Source organism: Salvelinus fontinalis, chromosome 37 (assembly GCF_029448725.1).
Source record: "Salvelinus fontinalis isolate EN_2023a chromosome 37, ASM2944872v1, whole genome shotgun sequence".
NCBI classification, from domain to species: domain Eukaryota; kingdom Metazoa; phylum Chordata; class Actinopteri; order Salmoniformes; family Salmonidae; genus Salvelinus; species Salvelinus fontinalis.
The window spans coordinates 128,937-144,704 of NC_074701.1; the positions used below are offsets into that span (position 1 = coordinate 128,937).

General features: G+C 39.8%; 1 protein-coding gene across 3 annotated transcripts in view; it reads left to right on the top strand.

The window, feature by feature from the left end:
- Positions 1-2,197: 2,197 nt before the first annotated feature.
- Positions 2,198-15,768, top strand: part of LOC129835960 (arginyl-tRNA--protein transferase 1) — a 174,575-nt gene continuing 161,004 nt past the window's right edge. For 2 of the 3 annotated variants that reach the window (XM_055901654.1, XM_055901656.1), the window contains exons 1-4: positions 2,199-2,386; positions 13,296-13,359; positions 13,590-13,652; positions 14,476-14,579. In XM_055901654.1, coding sequence (XP_055757629.1) covers positions 2,287-2,386; positions 13,296-13,359; positions 13,590-13,652; positions 14,476-14,579 — 331 coding nt within the window. In that variant the 5' untranslated portion in view covers positions 2,199-2,286. Of the gene's footprint in view, positions 2,387-13,295; positions 13,360-13,589; positions 13,653-14,475; positions 14,580-15,768 lie in introns of all 3 variants that reach the window. The other variant, XM_055901655.1, reaches the window with a different exon arrangement.

Consider the following 15,768-nt stretch of genomic DNA (forward strand, 5'->3'; position numbering starts at 1 on the left):
TGCCTTGATGACAGCTTTACACACTCTTGGCATTCTCTCAACCAGCTTCATGGGGTAGTCACCTGGAATGCATTTCATTTAACATGTGTGCCTTGTTAAAAGTACATTTGTGGAATTTCTTTCCTTCTTAATGCGTTTGAGCCAATCAGTTGTGTTGTGACAAGGTAGGGGGGATACAGAAGCTAGCCCTATTTGGTAAAAGACCAAGTCCATATTATGGCAAGAAAAGCTCAAATAAGTAAAGAGAAAAAACAGTCCATCATTACTTTAAGACATGATGGTCAGTCAATACGGAAAATGTCAAGAACTTTGAATGTTTTTTCAAGTGCAGTTGCAAAAACCATCAAGTGCTATGATGAAACTGGCTCTCATGAAGACCACCACAGGAATGGAGGACCCAGAGTTATCTCTGCTGCAGAGGATAAGTTAATTAGAGTTACCAGCCTCAGAAATTGCAGCCCAAATAAATGCTTCACAAAGTTCAAGTAACAGAGACATCTCAACATTAACTGTTCAGAGGAGACTGTGTGAATCAGTCCTTCATGGTCGAATTGCTGCAAAGAAACCACTACTAAAGGACACCAATAATAATAAGAGATTTGCTTGGGCCAAGAAACATGAGCAATGGACATTAGACCGGTGGAAATGTGTCCTTTGGTCTGGAGTCCAAATAGGAGATTTTTGGTTCCAACCGCCATGTCTTTGTGAGACACCGTGTGGGTGAACTGATGATCGCCACATGTGTATTACCCACCATAAAGCATGGAGTAGGAGGTGTTATGGTCTGGGTGCTTTGCTGGTGACACTGTCTGTGATTTATTTAGAATTCAAGGCACACTTAACCAGCATGGCTACCACAGCATTCTGCAGTGATACGCCATCCCATCTGGTTTGGGCTTAGTGGGACTATCATTGTTTTTTCAACAGGACAATAATCCAACACACCTCCAGGCTGTGTAAGAGCTATTTTACCAAGAAGGAGATGGATGGAGTGCTGTATCAGATGACCTGGCCTCAACCAAATGGAGATGTTTTGGGATGAGTCGGACCGCAGAGTTAAGGAAAAGCAGCCAACAATTGCTCAGCATATGTGGGAACTCCTTCAAGACTGTTGGAAAAGCATTCCAGGTGAAGCTGGTTGAGAGAATGCCAAGAGTGTGCAAAGCTGTTATCAAGGCAAAGGGTGGCTATTTGAAGAATCTCAAATATAAAAGATATTTTGATTTGTTTAACACTTTTTTGGTTACTACATGATTCCATGTGTTATTTCATAATTTTGATGTCGTCACTATTATTCTACAATGTAGAAATTAGTCAAAATAAAGAAAAACTCTTGAATGAGTCTGTGTTCTAAAACTTTTGACTGGTGGTGTATGTTGTGGTGGCAGCTACAGAAATGTACTTGGGTGTACTAAAACTTTTGACTGGTGGTGTATGTTGTGGTGGCAGCTACAGAAATGTACTTGGATGTACTAGATTTTACTGCAGAAGTGTTACAAGGTGTGTTGAACGATAGTGTCCTGTCTTCCCAGGCTGCAGGTCTGGTGTAGGAGCAGATAGGACCAGGTAGTGGAATAGTGGTGAGGTTTTAATAGGTGTAGGGTCAGTTGATAGGGCAATTTTTCTTCCCTTTTCCCCATCTTCTTCTCTTCCCTTTTGGTGTCACAAAGTGTAATGAATTTACACTCCAGAACAGTAGGCATAAACAAAGGGCTAGATGAGAGAAATAGATGTATAGGGACAGAATGTGGGATTGTATGCACCTTTCAGTTGGTTGCGATCTGCCAATACAAATGTATAGAATAAGTAGTAGTGATGGCCTTATATAGTATTTTTGTGGATCCGGCTACTTTGGCTCTGTTCACGTAAAAGAGCCGGCCCATTTGGCTCCCAAACGGCTCTTTGTTGAAAATACTCAAAGATCGACCTATAACCATAAACAATTATGATCTTCAATGTAAAGCCCAAAATGAATGTAAACGTGAAATCGATGTTTAATAATTTGGCTAGGTACAAATGTATTATGATGGCCTGCAAATTGTGTTTTTTTTACAAAAAAAAGTGGACCAGATTGACGCGCTCTAAACACTATGTATTGTTCACCCTCTTTATATACTTATTTATCGACTTATCTGCATAAAAACAGCTTTGAGCTCAAAAAGACGCAGTATGCAAATCAGGGAGCCAGCTCTTTCACGATTCGGTTCCCAACGTTCACCAAAAAGATCCATTCATAAAGAGCCGTTCGTTCGCGAATAATCCATCACTAGGAAGAAGGAAATTAATATGGCAGCAGGTAGCTCCTGCACAATAGTGGAATATTTCGGGGGAGATGACGGCTACCGCTGTGGTTATTGTAAAAATGAGAAGGGGAACTTCTCTCATGGTAAGATTTGATTTGTAAATTCGCTGGGTCAACTTTATTGTGCTGTCCTTCGCTTCGTAAAGGCCTTGTCGTTGACGCTGGCTAACGTTAGCCAGCCATTTTCCAACAGCAGACAGTTTGCTAGTTAGCAAGCCGTCAAATAATTGTTGCTAGCCATACATAGCTAACGTTACCGAGGTTAAATATTTTTGCATGTTATTTGATATCATATTTAATAAACATGTTGTTAACGTTAGCTAGGTAGTCAAACACACCAAGCTAACCTTGCTAGCTAACCTTGCTAGCTAGCATTAGCTTGCTAGCTAACGGTAACACTGTGATGACTTGGCTACTTTGACAGCTGACCAGTCTTCAACATTATAGCCTATTCGTTAGTTAGGCCTAACTAACGATGTGAAGTCAATGTCTGTATCCAAAAATTAGGAAAAAAAATACATGAGTGGGACTGCACCAGTCCTTAAACGTTATAAACACCACTGCAGCTAACTAGCTAGCTTGAACAACTCTTCATACAGGTTGCTAACTTGTTAGGCCTAGGGTAGGGAGCCTGTGTTTTTAGTTAATTCTCTATAATCTGAATTTGCCGAACAAGATTGAGGATTTGCTGCTCCTGCCCTTCATGTTCATGTGTACAGTACAGCATGCAGTTGCTCCATCAACGCTGCCAGGAAGGAGAAGCGTACCTAGGTGCCAAATCAGTGGGTGAGCTCTGAGCTGGAAGTGTTTTTAAATCAGGGAGGGTTCAACGGAGTTTTCTTTTCTTCCACAGACAGGAATGTTGTGTTGACACCACAAGGGGGGGGTCTAATATAAGTGTATCTGTTTGTGTCATTTAAATCAGCCGTTTTGCACTTGAGCAAGGCAGCTAACACCCAACAATAACGGCGCCATGTACGCAGATGAGTTCGATGTCAATTAAGGCAGCCCCTCACACACACACACACACACACACACACACACACACACACACACACACACACACACACACACACACATTTTAGTTAAATGCATTCAGTTGTGTAATTTACTAGTTATCCCCCTTTCCATTTGTGCCGTGGTGGCACACAACACCTTGGGTTACACAAGGATTCTGAGTTAAAGAGATTTTAGAGGTTTCTCTATGTATAGCAGGCCGGATCACTAGACAGCGAGCACAAACTGAGATTGTAATAGCAAATTATGTGATTTAACCCCCAAAACGTGGTATCCATTATACTGGGACTAACAGGTTAGGTACTGTTTGGTACAGCACAGAAGATTTGACCAACCATGTCCAGTTGGAGGGGGTGTGTTGAATTTACAAAATGCTCCGTTATAAAAAAAAAAAAAAATGTTTGCTTCATGATGTAATCCAACAATGTGTATGCTGCCATGTACTTAAAGCTGCAATAAGTAACTTTTTGGACGCCCCAACCAAATTCACATAGAAATGTTAGTTATAGATTTCTCATTGGAAGCAAGTCTAAGTGGTAGATTAGTTCTATGTGTGCTATTTCGATGCATCCTGTTAAGTTTCGTTTTTGCGTTTTGGTTTTGTACACCAGTGGTAAATACAATGTTTTTGGTTATGGAAAATGTATTTCAGAGCTGTTAAATGGTGCAGTGATTCGCTACACCAGTGGTTCCCAAACTTTTTATTCAACCTCCAGCTGCATACCCCCTCTAGCACCAGGGTCAGTGCACTCTCAAATGTTGTTTTTTTGCCATCATTTTAAGCCTGCGAAACACACCCACTATACGATACATTTATTAAACATAAGAATGAGTGTGAGTTTTTGTCACAACTGGGAAGTCACAAAGAGCTCTTACAGAACCAGGGCATAATAATAATAAATCATTTTGCTCTTTATTTAACCATCTTACATTTAAAACCTTATTTGTTCATAACTGACCACCAGGTTTAACGAGGAGGGTGTGCTTGAAAGGATGCACATAACTCTGCAATGTTGTATTGGAGAGTGTCTTAAATCATTTTACACACAGTCTATGGCTGTATTTAATTTATGCTAGTGAGGGCCGAGAATCCACTCTCAAATAGGTACGTGGTTGCAAAGGGCATCAGTGTCATAACAGCTCGATTTGCCAAGGCAGGATACTCTGAGCGCAGCCCAATTCAGAAATCTGGCAGTGGCTTGTGATTAAATTCAATTTTCACAGAACTGCTTTTGCAAATTCGACAAGGCTCTCTTGTTCAGATATCGTTAAGTGGACTGGAGGCAGGGTATGAAAGGGATAACGAATCCAGTTGTTTGTGTCGTCCGTTTCAGGAAAGTACCTGCATAATTGCAAACCCAGCTCACTCAGGTGCTTCACTATATCACATTTGACATTATCCGTAAGTTTGAGTTAATTTTCACTCAAAATTATACAATGAAGGAAAGACCTGTCTGTCCTTCTTAATGCAGACAGAGAAAAGCTCCATCTTAATCATAACCTCAATTTTGTCCCGCACATTGAATATAGTTGCGGAGAATCCCTGTAATCCTAAATTCAGATCATTCAGGCGAAGAAAAAAACATCACCCAGATAGGCCAGTCGTGTGAGGAACTCGTCATCATGCAAGCGGCAGACAAGTGAAAATTATGGTCAGTAAAGAGAACTTTAGCTCGTCTCTCAATTAAAAAAAAACGTCAATACTTTGCCCCTTGATAACCAGCATGCTGTAAACGCGTTACATGGTCACTGCCCATATCATTGCATAATGCAGAAAATATGAGAGATCAGGGGCCTTGCTGTAGCAAAGTTAACCATTTTCACCGTTTTCACTTTCAAGCTGTCAGACATTCCCTTGGCACCGTTTTCACTTTCAAGCTGTCAGACATTCCCTTGGCAGCAAGAACCTCTCGGTGGATGCTGCAGTGTACCCAAGTAGCCCCCACCCATCTTTTTAAGGGTTGATCGCTCTGGCCAATAGGGTTGTTCCGAAAGCTCTGACCTCACAACGACAGTCAAGCACCCAAGCTAACTAGCTAACATTGGCTAGCTACTCATTATGTGTCTGGAAGAACACCCTGCTTTGACCATTTTACTCGCCCTAGCAGAGTTGGTTAGGCAGTTTTCATGTTATCCAGAGCGTTGGTGACTGTAAATGTGCTTCTGGCAACAATTGAATTACACTTTGTTGCCAACGTTTACTGACACCGTACATATTCAACGGGGGTTGAGCATTCAAAAATTGTTATTCTGCGCTCTGGCACACTAAGATGAGAATCTTTTGTTAAGAAATGTAGCTAGGTAAATAATGAATCCCAATGAATGACGTTACAGTAATTTGAAATAAAAATACTTTGTCTAATTTAGGAGTCTTTTGTTGAGACAACTAGCTAGCTAAACAATGGACCATAATCACTACTCATGATGTTACTACCCTGCATGAATCTGTAGGTAGCTAACCAACCAGGTTCTATGGCTATAACTAGTCAAGCAAATGTGTCTGAGATATGAAGAATAAGATCATACACAGACTCTCAGTTACACAACAAATGTTATTTTTGTTCGATAAATATTACTTTTATCACAAAGAAACACCATTTGTGTTGCGCATTATGTTCAGAAAACCAAAGCCGTGTTCCATTCGACAAATTCCAAAAAGTATCCGTAATGGTCGTAGAAGCATGTCAAATGTTTTTTATAATCAATCCTTAGGTTGTTTTTAACAAACATAATCGATAATATTTCAACTGGACCATGACCTATTCATTAAGAGACAAAAGGAATATGGGGTGCCCCTCTCTCGCGCACAGGAAACATTCAGAGGACACCGGACTACTTTTGAAAATTCTCGTTCATTTTTCAAAATATAAGCCTGAAACTATGTCTAAAGCCTGGTCACAGCCTGAGGAAGCCATTGGAAAAGGAATCTGGTTGATACCCCTTTAAATGGAGGATAGACGGGACAGGAAACACAGATTAAAAAAAATATATATATATCACTCCCGGGTTACATCTTCTCAGGTTTTCAAATGCAGAATAAGTATTATTATGCTCACAGACAATGTTTTGGAAACGTTGGAGTGTTTTCTATCATAATCTGTAAATTATATGCATTTTCTACAATCTGGGCCAGAGAAAATGTCTGTTTACGTTGGGCACGTTATAAAAAAAAATAAAAAAAATTCTGTGTGATTTGAAAAACAAGGTTGGAGTCATTAACTAAGTTTATGTAAACTTCCGACTTCAACTGTAAATCGGAGATTAAACCTCTCCAAACAGTTAGGATTCGTAAATAGTTTTTTTAACTTCAGTAATTTGAAATCTTAGTTTATCGACATTCTTCTGACCCTCCATGAAGTGTCTAAATTGTAGGTACTTAAAACCTCTTTGTTGGCTAAATCAAACTGTTTTTCTGTTGGAATGATTTAAGTGTCCTGAGTAATTAAAGGCGTAAGGTCAGTAATACCTGAGTTGCGCACCGGTCTAATGCACTGCATCTCTGTGTAAGAGGTGTTACTAAAGTCCCTGGTTCGTATCCAGGCTGTATCACATCCGCCTGTGATTGGGAGTCCCGTAGGGCGGCACACAATTTGCCCGGTGTCGTCTGGGTTTGGGCGTCATTGTAACTAAGAATTTGTTTTTTTCTGACTTGTCTAGTTAAATAAAGTTTACATAAACATTTTTAAATACCCAGTCCAGAAGTCCAATACTTGTTTTTCGGGGGGAAATTCTGGATTAAGTGCAATCGGTGATCAGAGTGATATATGGTCTGGAATCTGCAAGTACCTCCTTGCATCTTATGTACTGTATAATAGTCAGATAAGGGCTGGATCTTTTCAAAGCTATTCTTAAATGGTTAGGAAGCTATTGCTCTTGGATGACATGCTATTGATTTCATCCCAACCCAAATTTGAGTGGCGTCTTTTAGGCACCAACTAATCATATGCTTGATCTGAGAAGACCAGTAATATAGTTGCAGATTTGCAAAGAGCCCTCCTAAACTCTTAGGCTTAATTCATTTTGTAGATTTGGTTCTCGGTTTTCTTATTGTTCCAGATATATTTAGGTTGGAATTAATTTTTGAAAAAAGAACAGATGGCAGGGGATCTTTTGGAATAGCCATTTTAGCAGAGGAAGGATATTCATCCTGATGACATTAATTCTGTCAAAAAGTGTTTGGTAGGGTAGACCAGTTTAAAATAAAGGAGAACCGCACACTCTAGGAGCTCAGATGCAAAAATGTAATTACCAACGTTTTTCGACAGCCAAGCTGTCTTCATCAGAGTATAATCACAAACACAAATTTTATATAGTGTCAAAAGACACACAGGTGTCTGTAATCATGGCCAAGAGTGGCCTAATATCATTGGTTAATTCTCAAATATTAAAATGGCATACAAAGAGCAGCATACAAAGGATAGCATACAATCATAGATTAATTTTAGACTACACAAGCTTACAAACAATTACAATGGCAAAGTCACAAGAATGGCTTCAGATCAAAGTCTACGTTGAGACCGAAAGGGAGCAAGGGTCTTTAATTCAACCGCTGTGTCAGATTTCAAAAAAGCTTTACGGAAAAAGCAAATCATGCAATAATCTGAGACTGAGCTCAGAACAATAGCCAAATTAGCCGCCATGTTGGGGTCAACAGAAACCAGAAAATAAATGATAAATGTTTCCTTACCTTTGATGAACTTAATCAGAATGCAGTCCTAGGAATCCCAGGTCCACAATAAATGCTTGATTTGTTCCATAATGTCCGTTATTTATGTCCAATTAGCTACTTTGGTTAGCGCCTTTGGTAAACAATTCCAAAGTCACAAAGCGCCTCCACTATAACGTGACGAAATGGCCAAAAGTTCCATACCAGTCAGTAGAAACATGTCAAACGATGTACTGAATCAATCTTTAGAATGTTGTTAACATACATCTTGAATAACGTTCCAACCGGAGAATTAGATTGACTTCAGAAGAGCGGTGGAACGGACGTCCTCATGTGAAGGCCCATGGTGAATGCGTGATCAGCTCGTGGCAGTGATTACTCATTCCTGTCTCCTTCGGCCCCCCTTCACATTAGAGTCATCAGACAAAGTACTGTTGACATCTAGTGGAAGCTGTAGGAAGTGAAAACTCATCCATATCTCGCTGTAATTTCATTGAGAGCTTGGTTGAAAATCTGCCACCTCAGAAACAATTCAAACAGGAAGTGGAACTTCTCAGGTTTTTGCCTGCCATATGAGTTCTGTTATACTCACAGACATAATTCAAACTGTTTTAGAAACTTGAGTGTTTTCTATCCAATATGAATAATATGCATATATTAGCAACTGGGACTGAGGAGCAGGCTGTTTAATATGGGCACCTCTGTGCACCTTTCATCCAAGCTACTCAATACTGCCCCTGCATCCATAAGAAGTTAAGTTAACCAAGTCTTGTTTAATCTTTGTGAGCAAAGGCATATAATTTGCAATGAACATGTCTTTATGATTTGGAGTAACATACAGTGCATTCGGTAAAGCATTCAGGTCCCTTGACTTTTTTCACCTTTTGTTACATTACAGCCTTATTCTAAAATGGTTTTAATAATTTTTTATCACCACTCTAATGACAATAACCCATAATGACAAAGCAAAAAAACAGGTTTTTATAATTATTTCAAATTTATTAATAGTAAGAAACATATCTCTGGAGACCTGAAAGTAGCTTTGCAGCAACGCTTCCAACCTGATAGAGCTTGAGAGGATCTGCAGAGAAGAATGGGAGAAATTCCCCAAATACAGGTGTGTCAAGTGTGTAACATAACCGAGAAGACTCGGGGCTGTAATCGCTGCCAAAGGTGCTTCAACAAAGTATGGAGTAAAGGGTCTCAATACTTATGTAAATATGATATTAAGGTTTTTTTCTTTTTTTGGGGGGGGGGGGGAAATCAAAACTGTTTTTTGCTTTGTCATTATGGGGTATTGTGTATAGATTGAGCGGGGGGGAAAAACAACATTTTAATCCAAGTCTGTCACGTAATAAAATTTGGAAAAAGTCAAGGGTTTGTACCAGTCAAAGGTTTGGACACACCTACACCATTTTCAGGGTTTTTCTTTCTTTTTTACATTGGTTGTCTTCACTATTATTCTATAAACTAAGAAATAACACATGGAATCATTTGTAGTAACCCAAAAAGTGTTAAACAAATCAATATATATATTTGAGATTCTTCTAAGTACCCACTAACTCCAATTTTCATTTGGAAGCAGTAACTCCCATCCATGTACTCTGAACATTTCAAGACTAGGCAAAGGTATTTAAAAAAGCTTCTGAACGTTCATAATTGTTTATTCATTAATGTGGAAAAATATTATGTTTTGTGATGATATGCACCAGTGGTCTCAAACTGTTGCTGCACATAGAATGGTTTTAACCAGCCCTGTTCTTCTTGATAGGCCTAAACAAACAAGTCTTTCAATCAGCCGTGATTGATATCTGACTGCGACACAATAAACAGCCTATGTACAAAAACACTCACGTCCTCCGCCTCTGAACATCTCTCTCATAGAAAGCCTTTTGTTACTGTCACACCTGAATAGTGTTGGTGATCATGTGTGCCTGTTGGGTAGGTGATGCTTTCCATAACGACAGTAGCGCTATGACTACTCAGGATAATGTAGCCTAGTCCTTCCAGCTATCAGTTGCAGTGTTTCCCTTAGGATCTTTTTCAGCAGCGTTTTAATAGTTTATGAAAACTAATATGATGAGGTCACTTCTGTTAAGAAAATATTTACTAAATGAAGTACATTTAAAAAATGAACACAATAATATGTACAGCTACTGAGTCAATGTGCGGGGGTACAGGTTAGTTGAGGTAATTTATACATGTTGGTAGGGTTAAAATGACTATGCGTAGAGGCAGTGTAAAAAGAAATGGAGGGGTGGGGGTCAATGCAAATATTCCGGGTGGTCATTTTATTAATTGTTCAGTAGTCTTATGGCTTGGGGGTAGAAGCTGTTAAGAAGCCTTTTGGACCTAGACTTAGCTCTCTGGTACAGCTACAACCACTAGGGTGGCTGGACTTATACAATTTTTAGGGCCTTCGTCTGTCACCGCCTGGTGTAGAGGTCCTGGATGGCAGGAAGCTTTGCCCTAGTGATTTACTGGGCCGTACGCACTACCCTCTATACTTTACTGTCGGATGCCGAGCAGCTGACATACTGGTCGGTGATGCAACCAATCAGGATGCTCTTGACGGTGCAACTAGCTTTTTGAGGATCTGGGGACCCATGCCAAGTCTTTTCAGTCTTCTTAGGGGGAAGGGTGGTGTCGTGCCCTCTTCACGACTGTCTTGGTGTGTTTCGACCAAGATCCTTCTCCCCAGATTTGCTCAGGCGGCCAGCTCTAGGAAGAGTCTTGGTGGTTTCTAACTTCTTCCATTTAAGAATCATGGAGGCCACTGTGTTCTGGTACCCTTCCCCAGATCTGAGCTCTACGGGCAAGTCCTTTGACCTCGTGGCTTGGTTTTTGCTCTGACATGCATGGTCAACTGTGGGACCTTTTTTATATGACTAGAGGTTGACTGATTTATGATTTTTCAACACCGATACCGATTTATTGGAGGGGCCAATAAAAGCCGATAGCGATTAATCGGCCGCGTGTGTGTAATAATTACAACAATACTCAATTAACACTTTTTTAAAAAATGTTTAAATTTTAACTTCATAAAATCAATTTAGTCTCAAATAAATAATGAAAATGCTCAATTTGTTTTAAAAATGCAAAAAGAGTGTTGGAGAAGAAATTAAAAGTACAATATGTGCCATGTAAAAAAAGAACGTTTAAGTTCCTTGCTCAGAACATATGAAAGCTGGTGGTTCAATATTCCCAGTTAAGAAGTTTTAGGTGGTAGTTTATAGTAGGAATTAACGTTGACTTTCTCTCTACCATTTGTATTTGATATACCTTTGACTATTGGATGTTCTAATAGGCACTTTAGGCTGGCAGTACTAATCTCAGGAGTTGATAGGCTTGAAGTCATAAACAGCGCTGTGATTCAAGCATTGCTAAGAGCTGCTGGCAAACGCAGTAAAGTTTGAATGAATGCTTACGAGCCTGCTGCTACCTACCACCGCTCAGTCAGACTGCTCTATCAAATATTAAATCATAGACTTAATTATAATATAATAAACACAAATGTGAGCCCTTGGTCATTAATATGGTCAAATCCGGAAACTATAATTGAAATATGGAACCGCTCTGTTTTATCGAACGGGTGGCAACCCTAAGTCTAAATATTGCTGTAACATTGCACAACCTACAGTGTTATGTCATAATTATGTAAAAATCTGTCAAATTAGTTTGCAACGAGCCAGGCTGCCCAAACTGTTGCATATACCCTGACTCTGCATTAGAGAAGTGACACAATTTCTCTAGTTAATATAGCCTGCTATCATGAATTTCTTAACTAAATATGCAGATAAAAAAAATAAAATATACTTCTGTGTATTGATTTTAAGAAAGGCATTGATGTTCATGGTTAGGTACATTCGTACAACGATTGTGCTTTTTTCCCGAATGAGCTTTTGTTAAATCATCCCCTGTTTGGCGAACTAGGCTGTGATTCGATGATAAATTGACAGGCACCACATTGATTATATGCAACGCAGGACAAGCTAGGTAACTACATATGGTTGACACTACTACGTTAACTAGTGTTTATGTAAAGATAGTTTTTTATAAGATAAGTTTAATGCTAGCTAACAATTTACCTTGGCTCCTTGCTGCACTCGCGTAACAGGTGGTCAGCCTGTCAGTTTCCTTGTGGAATGCAATGTAATGTAATACTCACAATACATGTCACCCATTGAGCATGTTTGGGATGCTCTGGATCGAGGTGTACGACTGCGTGTTCAGGTTCCCGCTAATATCCAGCAACTTCGCACAGCCATTGAATACTGGGACAACATTCCACAGGCCACAATGAACAGCCTGATCAACTCTATGCGAAGTAGATGTCACGCTGCATGAGGCAAATGGTAGTCACAACAGATTCCTGACTAGTTTTCTGATCCACACGACTACCTTTTTTAAGGTATCTGTGACCAACTGATGCATATCTGTATTCCCAGTCATGTGGAACCCATAGATTTAGGGTGTAATGAATTTATTTCAATTGACTGATTTCTTTATGAGCTGTATGTCCGTAAAGGATTTGAAATTGTTGCATGTTGCGTTTTTATTTTTGTTCAGTAGACGTAGGAAAATAATGATTGATAAATGAATAAATTTAAATGTACCACTAATGTATACGTGTGTGTGTGTAGTTTAATATCAGTGTTTGAATAATTGTACTTATTTTCATCATTGGTTTCTATTACAATTATTTGTTTTTCCTACGTTTCTTGTGCTTTGGATTTGTCTGCTCTTTCCCTGTCCATATGGGAGGGTGGGGTTTTGGGTGAGAGGGTAGATGGGGAAATTGGGTGAGCGGTGGCGTTAAGTGGATGGGTGGGCAAGAAATAACAATTCCTTTAGGATGAATTACTGTTCAATTGTGCAGGAATAATTGTGAACGCGTAATAAACATTATTCCAAGTTATTCCGTGACCGTGAATCCCCTTCCCTCTGTAGTTCAATAACCAACATATGTTTCTTCAAACTGAAGGTGTCATGTCATAGCTCAGACCACATTCTTTCTGCAGACATCTTTGAATCTTAATTCGGAGCAGATCTTTTTGGGAGGAAACGTGGTCGTGTTAAGTTTTGACCCTAATTCTGTTACCAAACTTTGCATCTGCACAGTTCTTCCAGTAAATGTGTCTTTATGAAATTTGTGTGAATTGTTCAAAGTATGGTTCTTTTTCTGAAATCAATGGTTTTTGTTTGGAAGACATTTTATCATTTTAAAGTGAAAAGTCAAGTCAGCGTAAATCCGCTATTGTGGATTTGCCCCATTTCATGTCTGCTCCTCCTGCCTGTGTTTTTATGCAGGGATGTGGTCCCACGCCATGACAGTACAAGACTACCAGGATCTCATAGACAGAGGATGGAGACGGTAAGTCAGATTCTGAGCTTTATAATGCCACACACACGTGTCCTCCAGGCCAGTAGTCTCTACACGTTTTGACACAGCAGCAACATAGCCCTCCATGCTAACATATTTATGGGTGTACAACTGTCACATTGCTTATCTGTAGTTGTGTATATACATTCCTTATCTGTAGTAGTTTAAATGCCCACTGCATGTGCTCATTTGTTATACTTCCTTGTCTGTTACTTCTACAGAAGCGGGAAGTATGTTTACAAGCCCATCATGAACAAGACCTGCTGTCCACAGTACACCATCAGGTAAAGATAGCCTATTATCAAAAAGACTCACATCAACCTAGCTCAAACTGGTGTCGTATTCATTAGTGCTGATGGCTTCTGACGTGTAAACTTGAAATATCCGTATTCATCTTACAGAGGGAGCGGGAGAGGGGGGAATGCAGAACATCTTATTGTAAGACATCCGGTATCCTATGGATGCAGAAGTGCCACAGTCTGGTTTCAGTTGTTGGGTTGTGATTTTGAAATACTTGCTACACCAGAAGTGAATGGTTATCTGTAGGTATGTGGTGAGCCAGCGGCTTGAAATGTTACAAAGTAAGGGAAAGGCAGTCACATGGTTGCGGTTACTGATAAGGGTCGATAGCTGTGGATTAGTGAAGAGTGGGTGCTGAGGTCCGGTCACATTAAGGGAGAAGGAACAGTTTACTCGCATCACTTAACTTCCTGCCTAGCAATAAAGATGTCATGTTTAGAGAAAAGGAGGAGACTCCGCCTAAAGTCGGGTGTAAATGCTTGTGCTGGGGGGGAACATGTCTTTGTCTGTTCAGCTGTCTGGCCCACTGGGTGAATAAACGTTGAACTTTTCCTCGTTGTCCATTTTTATTTTTTTCTCTATTTAGAACCTAACAGTGCACACCGTACCAAAATGCACAAATGTTTTCAAAAGAAAAACGAAAGCAAGTGTTTCTTATTTGACACGTTTGGGTAGTCTATTTAGTTTGGGTAGTCTATTTCAATCTGTTTTCTGTTTGATGCCTAATGAACATGACCCAGATGACCCTTTACTCAGTTGTAAGCCATGTACTAATGGTTCACTAACACACTAATACATGGTTTGTAGGTGTCACGCCTTGAACTTTCAGCCATCTAAAACCCACAAGAAGATCCTGAAGAAGATGAGCAAGTTTCTGTCTAAAGGGGAGATGCCAACGGAACAGGGCGATGGTGAGGAAATTTGCTTTCGTAAAATAATTATGCGAAGCTGTCTTTAGTAAACGACATCAATTACATGTGGTAGGCTGCTCTGTTCTAGGGATGGGCATGAGCACTCAAACCAAGTACTCCTCAGTGCAGATCGTGGGCAGGGGTCAATGTGTGCAAAGTTAAATGTTTAGATCCTCCCATTGACGTCAGTATTCATTCACTTGCGAGTAATACTTTTTTATCAAATCTAATATATGCGTTTTGTCTACATTTCTGTAAGAAAAGTGGCGATAATGACTTGTGAAGATATGAAAATATTTGATAAAATATGTGAAAAGTCAACTCGTCTTAATGGGTACTGAGCCCATGAGTCTTCCAAATAAATTAATTTCCAAATGTTCAAAACTGACATTTTATATAAAATTCAATCTCCCTTAAAGTTAAAATAAACTGATCATTACTACCGTAATTGCTGGACTATTAAGCGCACCTGAATATAAGCCGCACCCACTGAATTTAAAAAAAAAAAGTATTTTGTACATAAAGTAAGCCGCACGTGTCTATAAGCCGCAGGTGCCTACCTGTACATTGAAACAAATTAACTTTACACAGCCTTTAAACGAAACACGTCTTGTAACAAAAATAAATAGGCTTTAACGAAACAGGCTTGTAACATTTTTTTTTTTTAAATAGTAGTAAACAGTAGCCTACCAAGAAAGTCCTTGGTCACTATCTTCCTCCTGTGCACTGAAACCACTGAAGTCATCTCCTTTGGTGTCGGAGTTGAATAGCCTCAGAATTGCTTCATCCGATGTTGGATCGTTTTCATTGTGCTCTCCTCACTTTCATCCGGAGGCAAATTCCCCGCTGAGCTTATGCTGCCCTCTTCAATACGCAGCAGCTCCACTCTGTCAGGACCCACTGGCAGACTTGACCATAAGTCGCTCTTCGCATGCGGCCCGTTTTAGAAAAGGATTTCTCCCCACTTGTCATCCAATCCATTTTCTAGTTCGGGCCATCTGCTTTTCTTTCCTCTGAAAGCTTTTGTTGTCTTTTTGCAGTTTCTCAAGTCAGTTTCTCACGCTGCTGTTTCCAACGTCTTATCATCGACTCATTAAGGCCAAGCTCCCGTGCAGAAGCTCTATTTCTTTTTCAAACAGCCAGATCGATCGCCTTCAAATTGAAAGCTGCATCATATGCATTTCTCCGT